Consider the following 18,285-nt stretch of genomic DNA (forward strand, 5'->3'; position numbering starts at 1 on the left):
GTAGACGTGGCTACCTACTACGACGGGGACGAACGGGTGCCGCTATAAGGAGCTTCGCCCCTAAAAACTGCGCATAGGGACTTGTTTCTTGAAGATTCGCCTGTGTCTAGGTACTACTGAGAAGTTGTCGCTCCTTGAATATGTGACTTTGCCTAGGTACTACCGCGGAGAACTTCCTTTGGTCGTTTTGTATGCGTTTGTCCCTAGGCTAGCTGTCATGTGCGTTTGCGGTCTCGTCTCGCCGTCCCCCGGGTCGCAACACTCCAAATGCTAGTAGATAACAGCGTTCGACCGCTGGCTCCACGCTGCGCCGCTCGCGCGTACCGCGTTTCAAGGTGGTTTCTTTCGCCGAGGGCGCTCGAACGCAATCATATGGTTCGCATGAATGCCAGCCTCGGAAGCGTGGCTGTATGACTAATTTTCGCATATTACTAATATTTCCATGCAATAAAGAAAAAAAGTGGCTGTATGGCTGAGTGGTTACGGCGCTCGCTTCGGGATCGCGCGTAGGCTGGTTCGAATCCCGCCCTGGCTAGAAATTTTTTTTTCTTGATATCACGTTTTTCCTTTTTTTTTTTTTCCTGTTTGCCAGCGCGGTCGCTCCGTTCCAACGCCGGCGGCGGAGAGCCAGCATCGCGTAAACAAACCTCAAGTCTCGGAAGCCAACGTTAGGGACAAACGCATACAAAACGAGCAAAAGAAGTTCTCCGACGTAGCACCTAGGCAAAGTCAGATATTCAAGAAGCAAAAGCCCCCAAATTTTCTCTTGTAACACGACTTCGCGGGCTGCGAGCTCCGCTACGGATGAACAGAGCAAAACAGGCAACTCAACTCCTCAGTAGCACCTAGACAGGCAAATCTTCAAGGAAGAGAAGTCCCTATGTGCAGTTTTTTTTTTTTTTTTTTTTGCACATGCGCAGTTTAGAGAGCATGGCACACGTGACGTTCAGGTGCTCGTTGGATCCCCTCGACGCAACCGCGCTTGTACCACTGTTGCCGCGCTTGTAGTCTTCACAGCTGGCTCGGTTGCCGCTCATCATTCCAACGGAGAATTTAACTTTTCTGTGGTCGTAATGGGGAGGCCGCGTTTACAGGGGTATGAGCCATTCAACGTCTTACGCGGCAAACAGATTTAATAATAGAGGTGATACGCGAATGTGGGTGTGTACTTATAGTCACAATGACCACCGATCAGGACAATACATTTGTAACTTCGTTCCAAATTCTTTCACCTCTGTATCGTGCGCTAAACAGCTTCGCTGGTCATCCACCTTCAGGGTGGAATGGCTCGTTATTTTTTAAGGCGAAAGCCTTATATGTCTCATCGTTCAGTCAATCTTTAACGTTCTTGAGCGAAAACCCGTGTCGTCGAAGTGAAATCGTACAAGACTCGGTGTAGCAATTCCCTTACTACACCGACTTGGCATCGTGTCTTAGCTATATGCAAACGCTCCCGCAACAATTCTGATGGTGTGCGAGTCGCCGCCGTCATCTGAGCAAGCAACACTCGTGCAACAATTCTGATGGTGCACGGGTCAACGTCGTCATCGTATTAAGATAGTTAATTCAGGCACTCGAACCCACGATCTTCGCTGGAAGTCGAACCCACCCACTTTGGCGTAGGATGAATCAAGGCGCAGTTAATTAAGACAATTAGGGTAGCGTCAATTAAGGTATTTGAACCCACGACCTTTGGTCAGAATAAAGTAATAACAAGGAACAACGCATTCGAATGAGAATGACAAATAATTTAATGAATGCCTCTTGAACGCGCAGGCTTTCGCCTTCACCCTCTTAGACTAAAGTGACAAAATTTTTTTCGTTTACCCATAAATTTGTAGATTAGGCATCAAAATACTTGTGCAAATCTGAAGGTCTGCCTTATTGGAATACGAAATGCGCCAGGGTCTCCGATGTCGACCGAAGATGTGCAGGCTCTTTAAGCCGAGTGAGCACAGTGCCCTCTAAAGAATGGTCTGGCCCTAGGAACTCTCGGCATTGTACCTGAAGAGATTGTAGTTGCTACTTCGAAATTAGATGAATAAAGAAGATTACGACGCCCCTAGCATTCCTAAGGGGTTTTAAAAAGTGACAGTGAAATGGATCTCTTATAAGGCGCGCACAAGAAAATACTATACATGAAGAGTTGTGAAAAGCACTCCGTCAAAGACATATTTGATGTGGCGTGTAGCGTCTGCGACCGTCTTTGGATACGATCATACTTCCGGTGGGGCTCATACTGTGGTCTAGTTGTGCAGTGCCCACTTTGGTTGCGGGAGGTGTTGGGTTCAATTTCCACCGTTGCCGGGCACTCACTGGGGCACAAGTGCACCCCAGCCTGGCACTCAGCTTCCTTCAGGGGTTATAGGCATCAGAAAGAAGCCTGCGCCCTAAAGTCTTATCGAAACCCTCATAAGCAGAAAAAAATTTGTTTGGGCCGCTCCCATGGCGGCGATTACCCATGTGGCGCCCCAAATGCACCTATTGAGGTGGGAACGCCTTCCGGTTGGAGACAAACACTGCTTTCCAAGCGTTGAGGTCCCATAATGGCCGAGCACCAGGCTGGGAGCACGCCTGTAAGTATTTTACCGGTAGATACCTCGCTTGCCTCCCACAGCCATGGCGGATAATTATCAAAAATGGTTTCCCCGCTCTTTTTTTTTCTTGCTGTTGTTCTGCATGGACTTGGAATGTGTGCACTGTTGATGCTTCTGCAATAATTGGCAGGTTTGCTAGGCCTTATCAAGCAAGTGAACAGTTCAGTCGTATTTCTACATTGTATGCTTCACAGGGAGGCTTTGGCAGTAAAGGAACTAAGCCAAGAGCTAGCGAGCATGATGCAACATGTTGTCAAAAGCATCAAAGCAAGGCCTAAGGCCAGTTGCTTTTTCGAAGTGCTTTGAGAAGGGATGGGAACAGAATACCAGCACATGCTCTTACACACGGAGATGTGTTTGCTGTCGCATGAAAAGTGCTGCTCCGGGTTTTGGTCTCCATGAGGAAGTAGGGATTTATCTAGCAGAAGACGAGGGGCTGGGAGAGCTTTTCAAAGACTGTTCATGCATCATTAAGCTTGCCTATCTGTGCGACATGTGTAGGCAGCTCAATCACCTAAACTTCAGCATGCAAGGGGTTGAGGGCAAAATTGTATTGTCTGGTGACAAAGCGAGGGACTTCTGTAGGGAACTTCAAGGTTGGCTGAGTGGGGTAGGAAGGGATGATATTCTCCATTTAAGTTGTTGAGTGACTTTGTAATGTCTGGGACAGTATATGCAGCTGACAGACAGTAATGACACATTTTAGTGCACTCAGATTCCACCTAATGAATTACTTTCCAGAGTCTGCTTCAGACAGAAGTCTTGTGGCCCCTTTCCAGGCAGATGTAACTTGCATTATTTGCTGCAGTATTGTACACTATGTGCTGCTTGTGCAATCAATAAACAGTGTCCATTTCACGGTGCAAGTACTTCATCCTTTGTCAAGACATTGTACACAAACAACAAGGCCACTTGTTTGTGGCAGTGCATCAGTATACCCTAACCTCCAGAGCAGCACCTGTTCGCTACCACGACCATACAATATGGCCACACAAATTTTGCTGTAAAAGAAGTACTATATGTTTCTCAACAAAACACAATTTCAGGTACTCACTATTATTTTCTGTACAAGTAACACAAAAATGCATACTTTATAGGCTACTGTTAAGCACAGTACACAAAAATGTACTAAACAATAAATACATTTTATGAGAAACTCAAGCAATGATGCTTCAGGCAGTCATTCCCAGTTTTGTATTCACCCTACTCTTTTTAACACTGTTAGCGACAGCATCAGGTAGAAGCTTCCACGTTGTCTTGGAACTTCTTTTCAACGAACAGGCACAAAATGTGGACAAAAACTAAACCTATAGTTCAGACTGCCTGCTTCAGGAGGCCAGTGTAAGTATTGACCTTAGTCGCAATGGACATGTCGACAAACTTGTCACCTATGCTGACAAGCATTCCACCCATGATGCTGGGGTCCACCTGCAAAGGAGAATTTCATGTCACACACACTGCTACCTGACTACAACTGGATGACTTTCACATGAGATGCACATGAGATGGAAGATTTGGAGAGCCCTCAAGTCTGCCTAGCTGCTCTCCATAAAGGGACTGCGAAACACCTGTTATGAAGGGTGTGGAATACATCTGGTATTAACCCCCCAAAGCCCTACATATGACTTGATACGCGGAATTTGACGGACAGAAACTGATTCAGCACTGGAAACCCAATGTAGAGCCCATACTAGTGTTTTTGATATACTGAAGGGATATTTCAGTAATGGACAGCTCAGCAAATTAATTGTTAATTACTGCATTAATAAATTTTAAGTATCACTCACTGTTTTCTTCGTACCAATATACTCTCCATGGTGAGAAATAAATGTGAACAACTTACTTTTTATTTTATGCCTGAACTTTGCGGGGTTAAAGAGGCCATCTCGCAAGTATGCTCCGAGAAGTTGTCAATGCTGCCACTGCTTCCCTCTTTCAGTCACTGTTAGCACACTCTAAGCTATAACATATCCACATTTCCAACCATCATTGCACTCAACCTTTATGCTGACATGACTCAGAGCACCTGGTGCAAATCTGTCACATTGCTCATTTTGGAGAGCACAGTATAGGCTCAGTGGTATCGTTCTCTGCTACCAGATGGGACCATCACACTAAACGAGATAGCATAGCTGATTAAATCAAGCAGATTAGGTGATTATTTAATGCACTGGTGATTATTTGATTTGATGGTGATATGCACTGCCCCCCCTTTTGTTTGAACTATAAATTTTAAAACTTCTGAAGACGCTAGATGACACAGCCCTGCAAATCTGTCTGCGGGGTGAAATGGACACTGGTGAGGTAAAGCACCAGCAGCCTTGGAAATCGCAGATGCCGAGGCATTCAATTTCGCACAACGGTCTGAATTCCAAACTCCTGCATGATGGTGTTTGGAACTGGTTTTTGTAGTGTGCTTAGCAGATCAGGATCTTCTGCCTCTTTTGGTTCAAGGAACCACAAAATACTGACTGAAACAGGTCACCGAAACAGTGAGATATGCTGAAGCCCAATTCTACAGTGACAAAACTGGCTGCAGCTGGGAGGCCGCGTTTAGTGAAGCTTTCTTTGTGGCATCCGAAGGTGCGCAAGGCCACTAGATACAAAATACAAAAGCTGCATGTCGCCCCAGCTATGTCAATCACGACTATATATAAAACTGGTTACAGAGCCTCCCTTGCAGTTAGGGCTGCCACCTCAGAGAGCCCCATCAGCTGCCCAGCTAAAAAAACATTCTTTCTGGGGTTTTACGTGCCAAAACCAGTTCTGATTATGAGGCACGCCGTAGTGGAGGGCTCAGGATTAATTTTGACCACCTGGGGTTCTTTAACGTGCACTACAACGCAAGCACATGGGCATTTTTGCATTTCGCCTCCATCGAAATGCGGCCACAAGGGCCGGGACTCGATCCCGCGACCTCGTGCTCAGCAGCGCAACGCCGACTCCTCCAAAGTGCAATTGGTAATGAATAATAGAAATCTCGAAATTGCCACTACAGATTGTTACGAAAGGCATGTTCAGCAATACAGTGGATTGCTATATTGCTTGATTGCCAATTGTATTTAACGTCAACAGCATTACAAGAATGGGTTCTGTCAGATTTTTTTTTGATTAGTGAAATACAGTCAAACCTCAATATAACGAACCTCGATTTAACGAAATTCACAATGTAACAAACTATTTTTATTTCCCCATCTTAGTTCTATTGAATTAATGAAACCTCGATATAACAAAATTCTGGATATAACGAAGTTTTTGGCTGCAAGTGCAACTTCGTTATATCGAGGTTTGACTATCGATATAACAAACTTCATGAGCCTGCAGTAAATTGTTCGCTATTCTAAAAAGTCTTTATAGTGAATGCCCCAAAATGAACCGTTCTGCCCATCAACCCGTCACTGCATCAACTGTCGCTGTATGGGCCGTCTATGAAAATGTCAGTTTTGGCTCTCGGCTCACGCTCTTGCATAGATTCTGCCGCCACACACCAGCGAAGCACCATATAGAAACAGTGGCACTAGCAAAAGAAACCAAGACAACTACAAAACCACTGACAAGGAGGAAGCTCCAAAGCACAATGTATTTTTTTTCCTTGCATCCTTTGCCGCGGACATCGCAATTGCCTCGCTTGAGGCGGACAACTGAACTATTCTGAAACGCGAGCGCATCTAAAGACACCGTCCAGAAAGGGCAGGTGGTGTGGCATCCCCGTGAGCCTAAACTGCCATTTCTCCACGTGCGTAACAACAGAAGAAAGAAGCACAAAAAGGAGAGGTACGTGCAGAAAGAAGGAATAGATACGCATTGTTGCTAGGAGACACATGCCTGGGTGTAGCATGCACTCACAAAGCCTGATGCGTCATTACCTCCGCAACTCAAAAAAAGAAAAAAAGAAAGTCCCCTCCCACATTTTTCTCCTGCGCAGCCTCAGATTTTCCAAAGCCATGCGCTGCGGCGTGTGCTTTCTGCACTGTGTCGTCTGCTAGACTACTGCTCCGGCTGTCGTGAAGGATACACTGAAATTTAAGAATCCGAAATGCAAGAACGAGGTGGAGGCATTTAATTGCGAGCACTACAGATGATATTTTCTGGTAACAGTAACTAAATCATGGCAAATTATTTGAATTAGCTTGTGTAAGTCACTTCCTGAATCAAAACCAGGTCAACTCTCTGCAACTTGTAATTGAACTGGCATGCAGAAAAAAAAAACACGCTGGGACAAGTTCGCTGTGCAAGCAAGAGGTCAATGTGATCGGAGATGTGCAAGTAATTAACAGAGCTACAGTAGAACCCCACTGTTACGTTCCCGGGTGCTGCGTTTTCCTGGCTGTTACGTCATTCTCCACCAGTCCTGGCATAGCTCCCATAGGACCCAATGCATTGGTCAGGGTTTGTACACAATATTTGGCTGGAAATTCAAGGACATTTCAAGGATTTCAAGGATGCAAAAAGGCAGAATTCAAGGAGTGTTAGCGTAATTTTATTTCCTCACATGACTTAGGAAAGGAGCCCTATTTTCGCATTAATTTCTCTTTCAAGAGCTGTTATCTCCGCTTCTTTTTCTTTGGCTGTTCGACGGAAACTTCGTCGCCTTTCGCCTTTCTGGTGGCTCTTCAAGGCAGATTCCCCCATCGCTGCAATGTCGACCGTCTTCTGACATAATGCGCACATTGCTCGATAAGGATCGCTTGGTTCCGGTCTCACCCAGTGACGATAGTCCGTATGTTGCAGCCACGCAGGCTGAAACTTGCACTTCCCGCCTGGCATCTTGTCAAAGTAAACACACAACGCAAACTTCACTGAAATGGCGCGCACGAGGCCGACAAACGGCCCGACTATAGTACCTAAAAGACACATACTAGTGTGCCGAGAGCGGGTGTCGCGGTAGCACCGAGTGTGATGCCTGCCGCCGCCGGCCGCTTGGTGCGCTGCACTTCGAGACTGTGCCGGACCATGCTGAGACATGGGCGGACTTCAGGCAAGACACGAGGCGAGTCTCCCATGTGCCCGGCGATCTGCCTCTTATGTTCTTGTCCCAATCCGCAATACGTTCGGGGTCTGCGGACGCGCTGGGTAATGAGATGAGCCGTTTCTTTCCGCGTCTCTGGGAAATCGCGGTTTCGCGACCTGTTCAAAGTTTCTTTAGACAGACGAGTGCACACATAGATGCAAAAAACCCACTCACAATAAGAAAAGACTGCAACGAAAGCGGCAGCAAGGCGAGAAATGAACTAAGCATTGCAATCGACGCGTAGCAATCAACGCATCGCAAACGAACGCGAGTCGAACACCGCAGGATTTAGCATGGTGCCGACAGGCATCGCCGTCTGGTGGCCCGCGGCGGCAGGCATCACAGCCCGCGCCACCGTCCCGCGTTGGAGACTCTCGGTGGACGGCACACTAGAGTATATTCTAGGCACTATACGCAAGCCGAGCGAGCGATATGTCTCGCATTAGATTAGATTTCCAATGCATATTTGTTGCCAGACGACGTAGGGGCTGCGAGATTTAAAACCGAAACTTCCTGATGTTGCCCTTAAGTCAACACAGCTTGTTTTCATGGGCATTCGTAAGCGAAAGGGCCTTAAATATCAGCATGACTTGCGGAGGTACATCGTGAATTTCCTCTAGCGGAACAAATCCCACGGGATTTTCAAGGATTACAAGGAGCCCACGGGTATTCAAGTAGCTTCAAGGGCCCTTGAACTTATACTGTCAATATCAAGGATATTCAAGGATTTCAAGGGGCTGTGCGAACCCTGATTGGTAACCTCGCTGTTGCGTCGCAACTGTGGGACCGTTCCCGCATTGTGTGTTGCGAACTGCCCCGCCGCGCTGACCCGAGTGGCTTCATGTCGCTTTGGGTGGCGTGACGATGGGACTGGCCACCTAAAGTGCCAGGGTTGATACCTATGACGTGCCTCGAGCACGCCTTCTTCAGTCACACTCGAGGCACCAGGAGGGAGGATAGGGGGCGCCGCTGCACTCTGGCATCAACTGCGCACTGCGCAGGTCGTATCTTGAAAGCGATCTGCGTATGGGGGCAGAGTCTAGGCAGCGTAGGTGTGTTGGCAGCTTGTAGCTTTGTGCATGCTGGGTGTTCTCGGCACTCAGTTTGTGCTGAAGCGATAGACAGCACGAAGGTCACATCGATCGCTGCTGCTGCCGCGCTTCCTCACACAAACTTTTGACAGCGAGTGTTTGCGCCCGAGTGGGAAGTGTTTATGTTTGCCTGTGTGCGCCGAGACCATGCTTGTTAATATAGTTAATAAGCAAATGTTTACAAGTTTATACGGAGGATAAAACTGCTATCCTTACATTTATAGCTGTCTTTCCCGTTTCCCGTTTTTCAGCTCTTGCGTTTCCCGGCTCATGTTTTTCTTCACAGAAACCATGAAAAACACATCAGCGGGGTTTTACTGAATTTATTAAGGACGTCTTGTGAGGCCAAGTGGATGACCAGCGAGAGTACGAGGATGCCTATGGGCAGGCGAATAGTAATCATTTCCGTACATCTTGTGTTCCCTGTACGTGCTGCTCACTGCTCTATGACAATCGGACAAGCCCACAAGAAGCACTGCATCTGAAATGCTCTGGACGTAACTGACAATGACAGGCCATGGTATGTTGAACGCAACAAATGGCAACAAGAATTTCAAAAGTTGCATGTGTGGCTTCTGTCTCAAACAGTGAATGTTCAAACTGGCATAACAATGTGTTCTAACATGTTCGATGATGAAGTTCTTAGCACTTTTCCATTCTTATCTAAAAGGAAGGGGCTGACCTACATTCTGATTTACACTAAATCCACCTGCAGCCAAAAACATCCTTTTCATACACAAAAGCAGCAAAACAAACATCACTGCACCTTTTGCTGGTTTTTGCCCTAGCTTCTGCTGTGTTCCATGTATTCTATTCATGTGACACTCAGTAGCACAGAGAGTAATAGGCACCAAACTGAAGCAGCCAAATTAAGTAAGGGCTCTGTGACCATTTAATGGCCAGATCACAGTGAAGCAAATTAAAATTGGGACATCCTCGCATGTAATTAGCAAAGACGACTCATCACACTGAAGTTATTGCTCAAGCTACATTAGCTAGGGAAAAAAGAAAAAAAGTCGCATTTTGACCCGAAAGGCAACGCATCGTTTGCGATAGCAAATTAGTAGACAGCTATACAAAGTAAGTATATTAGTTTTATCAGCCGTATAAACTTGCAAACATTCGCTTACTAACTAAATTAACAAGCACGGTGTCGCACGCACAGGTAAACATGAACACATCTCACTCGATGACGGCGGAAACTCACTGTGAAAATGCTGGAGTGAGAAGCGCTGCAGCAGCAGTGACCTTCGTGCTGTCTCTTGCTTCAACCGGGCGCGCACTTTCTCCACGCCCATGCCGTAAGCTGCAGCTACAGGAGTAGAACCCTCCTGTAGCTGCAGCTTACGGCATGGGCGTGGAGAAAGTGCGCGCCCGGTTGAAGCAAGAGACAGCACGAAGGTCACTGCACGTATGTGCGAGTTGAGCCGCGATCGTCGGATGACCCTCGCAAGCTTTCACTGGCACTTACAGCGTACAGCAATGGCAGAAATGCACTTGGAGTGCAATAAAAACAAGTAGGAAGCCAAGTTCACAAGAAAGTGCAATGCTTTCACGCAGTTTTATGTCTCAAAGCGGCATTGAGTGTGGTGAGGGATTCTGCAGCAAAAGGCTCTGGATTCATTTGCAACCATTAGGAACTCGTCATTGTGCCCCTAAATCGGAGTAGTATGCGAGTGTTTTTGTGTTCCTCTCTCACGGCATTAGACTGCAGAGGTGATATGTTGCGCAGACTTGCACACGTGAAACTGCTAAAGTAAGATGCAATTCCAAAAGGCCAAAAACCTATTTGGAATCTGCTTTTCCCAGTTGCACCAAGACTCCCATGTGATGGAAAACCGCACAGCGCATGACAACAAAGGATGGGAGCAGTACTATTACCTTCTTGGTAAGCACAAGCACCTCTCCTTTTTTGAGGAATGCCTTCAGTGCTGACTCAAGCTCCTTCTCCATGGCAGCATCCAAGGGCTGAAAGAACAAAGTTCCACATGTGGAGGGCACACTTGGGGGGAAGTACACAACCACACTTCAAGGAGACAGAAAGAGGATCCATTATGTCGGCGAGCTTGTTGAAATGCAAAGAGCTCAAATCGCTCTCCGGAATTATTTAAATCGTAATGTTCCTTGAAAAACCTAGTTAATTCATAGTCCACTGGACTACAACATATCTTCAAATTTTGCATATTTTCGAATTATATACCTGAAAAGAAGAACAAAAAAGAAAGGGGGGGGGGGGGGGGAGGAAGAACTGTGCGATACAAGCATGTCACATTTATTTTCCGTGTAGCAGGACTACTTGAAGTAGTCATTGACACAGGATAGCTTGGTACGGTAGTTCACTGCATCAAGAAGGGTAGTCCACTACAGTAGAACCCTGCTGATACGTTTTTCACGGGACCGTAAAAAAAAAAAAAAACATAAGAGCCGAGAAACGTAAGAGCCGGGAACCAGGAAAAATTAAGAAATGGAGTAGTTCCGAACTGCACTCAATATTATTTTAATTCTTACGTGTGAAAAAAAGTAGTTTCGCCCGGCAGCCAAAGTATCGATTGCAATAGAAAATTAGTAGACAGCTATACAAAGTAAAAATAGTAGTTTATATCGTCTGCATAAACGTGTAAACATTCGTCCTATTAACTATATTAACAAGCATGGTGTCAGCGGCCACAGGCAAGTCAGCGGCCACAGGCAAACATGAACACATCACACTCGATGAGCGCGGACACGCACTGTCAAACGCTGGCGTGAGGAATTTAAGCGCCGCTGCAGAAGCGAGCGAAGTGACCTTCGTGCTGTTTTCTATCACTTCAACGCAAACTGAGCGCCGAGCACACACAGCACACACAAAGCTACGAGCCCCCGACGCCTCTACACTGCGTAGACTCTGCCGCCAACGTAGATCGCTTTCAAGATACAGCCCGCGCAACCGTGCACGCCGCGCAGTAAGCAGTTGATGCCGCTATCCCTCCCCCCCTCGCTGGTGCCTCAAGCGCAACGGAAGAAGGCGCGCTTCCTCCCTGCTTTTCTTTCTTTCGCGAGATTTAGACGCGGTCGTCGGCTCCCCTCGCACGCTTTCACTCGCACATACAGCATACGGCGAGCGGCGTTATCGCCCTTGGACTTTATACGCAACATCTATCAGCCAAAACCAATTTTAGGGCCGCAACGCGTCATAGACACCATCTTTAGATAGCAAATACGGATCTCAAGGGCCATATTTTTGCTGGTGGAAACCGAAAATACGTCATAAGCGTCACCCCCGGCACTTTGGCCGGTCAATGCTATCGTTAAGCAACCAAGCCAAGCGACATGAAAAGTCAAAATGGCTGCTCGGGCCGGCGCGGGGTGGCAGTTCGCAACGTAACAGCGGGGTTACCAATGCATTGGGTTCTATGGGAGCTGTGCTGGGACGGGCCGAAATGAACGTAACAGCCGGGAAAACGCAGCACCTGGGAACGTAACAGCGGGGTTCTACTGTAATCATGCGCACCATCTCAGTCATCATCGCTACACTCAACAAAGCTGCAGACGACGTTCAGGGACTCAATAACCGTTGCTGAAGCAGGCATACAAGTGGGCTCATTATCATCCCTGCCATCACCTACTCGCACACTGTCGGTGACTTTGCCTTCCAAGTTAGGACACGATGCCTGGACGTCTGCTTCTATGTTAAAGTTCAAAGCAAAGCCTAGCAGTACTAGCCCGTCACCATCATCGTACACTAGCTGAAACGCGCACATGGCTAAGATATTTCATGCGGCAATGCATCAACACACCAGCAGTGGAGAAAACTTGAAAACCAGAAACGAAAAAGCAAAAGCAGCATGTTTATTGATCAATGATATTTTTTGTTGAAGAGGGCAGCGATTATGTGAGGGAAATGATGGACCAGAAACCTGTGATCATACAGCTATTGGGCACAGGTAGTCTCAGCATTGCTGGTGATGTAGATTAGGTGCATTTGGAGACCATACTTTCATATGTCTGTAGCGACAGCCATGCAATGGTAGACAAACCGACTGATCAGGTCACATGCAAGCGTAGGTGCATGCAGCAACACACTGACCAGCTTTTCTGGCTGCTTGTGGAATAACAACTTATTTTCTTGCAAATTTAATAAGACCCCATTAATTTTGACTTTTATATGGTCCCCACCAAAACCAAATTATCAGTCAGCAACTTACTGTGCACTTTACCATACACATTATTGAGTACAATATTGAAAAGGGCTCTTTTTGTTGAACTCCATTTTATTCAAATAATTTTCCGGTCCCTTTGGAGTTCGAATTAACAATGTTCCATTGTGTAGAGGAAGGGCAGACTAACTATCCATTCAACAATCTCAAAACAAACCAGCAGCAACAATTGTTGCAGCAAAAGCATGGTGCAACACACAATGAAACAAGTTTAATGGGGGATGCGGGGCTAACATCGCGATTTTCGCCAGAAACATGCATATACTAATTTTGTTTATTTTGGATTCCTAAACATGTAAAGAAGCTCCTCACCAAGCTTGGTATTCTGCTCGACAGAAAAGAAAAAAGTTAGCTTTTTTTTACATAGCAGTCGGTAGTTATTACACGTTTCCCGTCGAAAGTGCCTACAGACGTCATTTTCAAGATGTGGGCCACAGAGCAGGCAAGGAGCCCAAAGTGAAGTCAATTCACTCGTTAGGTTTGTCTTTTGCCCTTTCTAGTGATGAGTGACCTTATGTTGAGAATATTTACATTTCTGACCATGGCGAGTCCGGACTGACAGCAAAACTGAAACTTGGCTTGGTGGAAATGGAACATGTGGCATTCCATTTTTCCCACCAGCGAGCTTCTTGTGCCTAGCCTCGTTTTCATTACCGTTGGCACTGCTAATCTACGTATTAGTCCAGATTTTTCCAATATTTCAAGTGTCATCGACAGATAGTCGGTGATATCGCTGACTATGCCCGCCACGGTCTTCAATGCAATAAAGCACCACAAAACAGAAGCAATTGCCGCTGAGCCACATAAGAGTTCAAGGAGAGGGCCTAACCTACTACTATATGCAGCATATGCATATTAGCACTCTATTGAGCCCAATTGCCTGTAGAATTAAATGGCATGTTTTGAAATCTTTGAATTCATCTTTCTCAGTTTGCACTTTTTAGTCAACTGTCACTTTTAGGAAAACTATTGTTTAGAAACTGCAATGACGAAAACTGTTTGCAAGATTGTTTATAGGCTGAAAACTTGAACAGAACTATGGACGTCTTGCATTTCTAATTTACTTCTATCAAGAAAATGGTATAGATTTCTGGATCACAGTAACAACAGAAAACAAAAACTTCGTTTGATTCAAGTGTTGTGGTTTCTACAGAAAAAGGCATAACATTTCAAGTGGCTCCATTATCCTGTAATGTAGAGTCCACAAGAAATTTATCCAGAAAAATGTTACCTATTTCGATTTTTGAAGAGAGTTTTCCTAAGGTGACACTCAATTGCTCAATGAGATCTGTAGTATAACTTCGGTTCCATTTGTGCTCGGATAATGAAATTACTACATGTTCTAATAACTACAAGACAAGACGTCCTGCTAAATTTTTGTAAAATCAGCATGTCAGTTGAAAAGTTAACCTTTCAAGCCCCACATCCCCCTTTCATAGGCAAGCCAGCCAAGAATATCCTCACCTTGGCAGTGACCACCTCACATGGTACCTCCCCTCGCACGGCACCCATGATGCGTGAAAAAGCACCAATCACCGACTTCACATAGCGTGACCGGCCATTCTCAGCCAGGGCACCTGCACAGGTGGTGATAGACAGCAAATTAACACACATCAGCAGAAGGCTGTCTTTAACATCGAATAAGCAAATGAGGAGACACTGTAATGCAGGACTCCATATTAGTACTTTGACCAGCTGGGTTTCTACAATGTGCAATGAAAGTGCTGTACAGAGCTTATTGTCCATAGGAATGTGACTGTTACAGCCAGAAGCCAAAATCGCGAACTTCAGCTCAGCTGCAGAACACAGCTGTTGAGCCACTATGACGGGTACACCTATGAAGGACGAGCAGCTGACTGCAAGCAACTGTGCTACCACCCATTACTCACCGTGTAAACGTTGAGAGCCTGAAGAAATATTGCAAAGTCAGAAAGAATCACAATAAAATGAGACAAAAAGCAATCAAAGCAAAAAAGTATTTAAAATGCTTTCACTCCCTACATGAGCAAGCACATTAAGTCCGTAATAAATTTTTGGTCGGCATCTGCCACATGTCACGTTACTCTATAGGTTATCTCAAAATACCCACGGGTTCCCAAACCTTTTGCTATCATGGGAACCCACTGTTAATCCATCGCATGTTAAAAAACACCGCACAAACATATACACACACAGGGATAAGCAAGGCAGAGGTTGCCAGATGTGCATAAAGGCAACGCTTCTAAGGTAAGGTCCTTAGATAAAAAGTATCAACATAGCGCCATTGTTTCATCTAGCTGTCATCCTCGTTCTCCCACCATTGCCCATGCATGATTGGCTTAGTGCGGTCACCTGATATTTTGGCCGGTTAGCAGTGGTGTTCTTTTTGTTTTGAAAAGGTTCCAAAGCATGTTTTAACAACATATGCAAGAATAAGAAATCACTGCATGGAATACAGTTCCCCAACAAGTTTTTATAAATGTAGTACAACACACACTACAGTGGAACCCGTTTATAACTTACTCGATAGTTCCGCAACAAGTGGTTGTTATATCAGTAGTTTGTTATATATGGACTTGCGCTTAAAAACGTTCAAAAATTCACCGCACTGAACCTGGCGTCAGCAGTTACAATTTGGCAGCACTTTGGTCCGAAAACCACATTTTCAGTCATTTTTGTTCGCAGAGCGTTCCCGCACCTAGCTGCAAACTTCTGTTTGGAAACGTCCATCTAACGAACAAAATGCAGAGTTGTATAGCTCTTTCAAAATGAAACCCGGTTCAGATCACCTGTCACTTCGAAACTGCAAGCGCAGCTGCAATTTATTCTGAGAGCTTGTGAAATATTTTACTACCAGCGGGACATAACTGTATTCTGCACACAAGAGTGAAGCGTTCTAGTTGGCCGAAAGCAAAACCTTCGAAAACTGCTGCGGCATGCCACCATTCTGCGAAGGTCACGGACAATGGTCTCAGCATTACGACTGCAGGTCAGCCACACAGGATCCGTAAAATTACGTTATGTCACTTCGAGCGAAAAAAAAAAAGTACGATGTTCGAAAAATAAAACATCACTGAGAAGCGTTATCAGCAATTGGCAATGCGTAAATGAAGCGCCGCCGCACCCTAACAGCGTAGTAACCGCCGACCCATTGCAATATTGTGTGGCGACAGCGTGTGGCGCAGCATTCTCGCCAACTTGGACTGCATGGACAGGAACACTTGAGTGGCCGTTCCAATGGTGGAGACAGATGATCATTCCAAATCGTTGAAACAGCTTTTAGTTGCTCAATATGTACTACATGAAAGTGTTTTTTTCTGAGCGTGAAAGATGCCCGCGAATACACGCAAAGTGCCTCGAGCGTCCAGTCTCGCAGCAATTTTGCGTGTATTCGCGGGTTTCTTTCTGAGTATCTCCAAGCGACGGCAAACAACATTACCTTGGTTCTGTCCAACTGCCTCGCATTTGCATATTTTTAAACCTTAGTGCACGATAGTTAGGACTGATGATAGTTGGTATACGGCACAAACACCGAGGAAGTCACTGCACCAAATAATGGCCCACTGTGCAATCAGTAGCGATCAGTATGGTCACAGCAGACAAGACACTCGGAAAAGGAGGTTACAGCTGATGGTGCAGATAAATTTAAAAGCATTTTTCTAAATGTCCAAAACATGGCGGTGCAACCTTTAACACAGACCTGGAGTTTACATGAGAATTGATGGTGTTCGGTGACAACCTTATTGATGTTGGCGGCTGTGCCCGTTTAACCCTTTCAGGGTCAATATCGTACATGTACGACCTCCGCGAACACCCTCAAAATGGTCAATGGTGTACATGTACGATATCGCTTGTACATTTAAAAAGCGCGCCTCTTTCGACCATTTCTTTTGCTTGGCATGTGCTGCCACTCGACGGAAACACGTGGAATTTTTTACTTGCGCCAATGCCTCTCCGTTTTTTTTTTTTTTTTTTTGCAACGGCGCGTCGGCTATCGCTCGCGTATCCGGGCGCACGCGCACGCGCGGCGGCGAAGTGCACGATTCTTTCGATTATTTCTTGCGCTTGGTTTGTGCTGCCACTTGACGGGAACACGTGGAATTTTTACTTGCGCCACTGCCTTTTTTTTTTTTTTATGGCAACGGCGCGTCAGCTACCGCTCGCGCATCCCGGCGCGCGCGCGCGGCGGCGGCAAGTGCGCTCCTCCACAAAACACCGCTCTTCTTTCTATCATTTCTTTCGCGTGGTATGTGCTGCCACTCCACTCGACGGGAAGACGTGGAATTTTTACTTGCGCCAATGGCTCTCCGTTTTTTGCGCGTCAGCTCTCGCTTGCGCATCCGGGCGCGCGCGCGCGCACCGGCGGCAACGGTTTTCTCCTGCGGCGGATTCCGCTTGTTGCACTAAACTGATGGCTATCTGGTTTCAAATCTCTCAAAGGGTGACCGCTTGTTACTCGATCGTTTATCGCCCACCGCGGCGCGATTACACCTCTTCCCAGGCAGCCGCCTATATACACAAACGACGCTGCCGTTTTTGCGGTTCCTTTTTTGGGGACCACAAAAGCTCTATAGCCCCTTGTTGGCAATAAGACGAAGGCTTCTCACTTGTTTCGGTTTCCGGACGTGCACACAACCATTTTTCAGCGCGCTTATCTTCTTATTCACGAATAGACATTGTGTATTTTAGAACACAAACGATTTTTTCCTCACTTTACTGTCACTTTAAAAAAATTACGACCATATTTTTTCGAAATAGATTCTTTCGAAGAATTTAAATCAGCAATAAAAAAAATCGACCCTGGGGGGTCGCATTTGGCAAAACAATTCGACCCTCAAAGGGTTAACTCAGTTGTAGCAAACCGAGTTCATTTTGCAACAGCAACTGCCAAGTCATCAAAATAGTCAAATTGTCTCACACAAGCATAGACACCATTGTACTACTCATTGACGATGAAACTTGACACCCAACAAAGCATTCATAATCAGAGTTGAATCACACAACATTGTCATTAAAAGCAGTCATTAAAGGAAAGCGTTGTGTGCGGGCTGAAATGACTGCCATGCAATTAGTGCAGGTAGCCTTGGATATCCCGCTGCAATCATGCTTGTCTAGCACACACATCTGAACTCAGCCTGAAGGCAACACTCAGGCTGAATTGGTTTCGGTGTGCAGTTAAAACAATCATTCAAAGAGGATTCCAAAGAGCCTCTTCACCATCCAGAATGTAATCTTACATGCAGCAATAGCAAAGCACTTATGAGCACTAAGCCAGTATGTACTGAGTGTTACGTATAGTCAACGTCCGAAAAAAAAATGAAAATTTACTACTCCCAAGGGCACAAATCACCACAGTATCGTCCGAAATAGCTCTGAAGGCCTGCCACTACAATTATTAGGAGTATCGGTGC

The 18,285-nt window shown here is 45.9% G+C and overlaps 1 protein-coding gene across 1 annotated transcript in view; it reads right to left on the minus strand.

Annotated features, from left to right (window-relative positions):
- Nucleotides 1-3,776: 3,776 nt before the first annotated feature.
- Nucleotides 3,777-18,285, minus strand: part of LOC119460567 (ATP synthase subunit O, mitochondrial) — a 28,191-nt gene continuing 13,682 nt past the window's right edge. The window contains exons 6-8 of the mRNA XM_037721509.2: nt 14,360-14,472; nt 10,581-10,667; nt 3,777-4,025 (exon numbers count right to left, since the gene is read on the minus strand). Of these exons, the coding sequence (XP_037577437.1) occupies nt 3,912-4,025; nt 10,581-10,667; nt 14,360-14,472 (314 nt within the window). The 3' untranslated portion in view covers nt 3,777-3,911. The remainder of the gene's footprint in view (nt 4,026-10,580; nt 10,668-14,359; nt 14,473-18,285) is intronic.

The sequence above is a fragment of the Dermacentor silvarum genome, chromosome 8 (assembly GCF_013339745.2).
Source record: "Dermacentor silvarum isolate Dsil-2018 chromosome 8, BIME_Dsil_1.4, whole genome shotgun sequence".
NCBI classification, from domain to species: Eukaryota; Metazoa; Arthropoda; class Arachnida; order Ixodida; family Ixodidae; genus Dermacentor; species Dermacentor silvarum.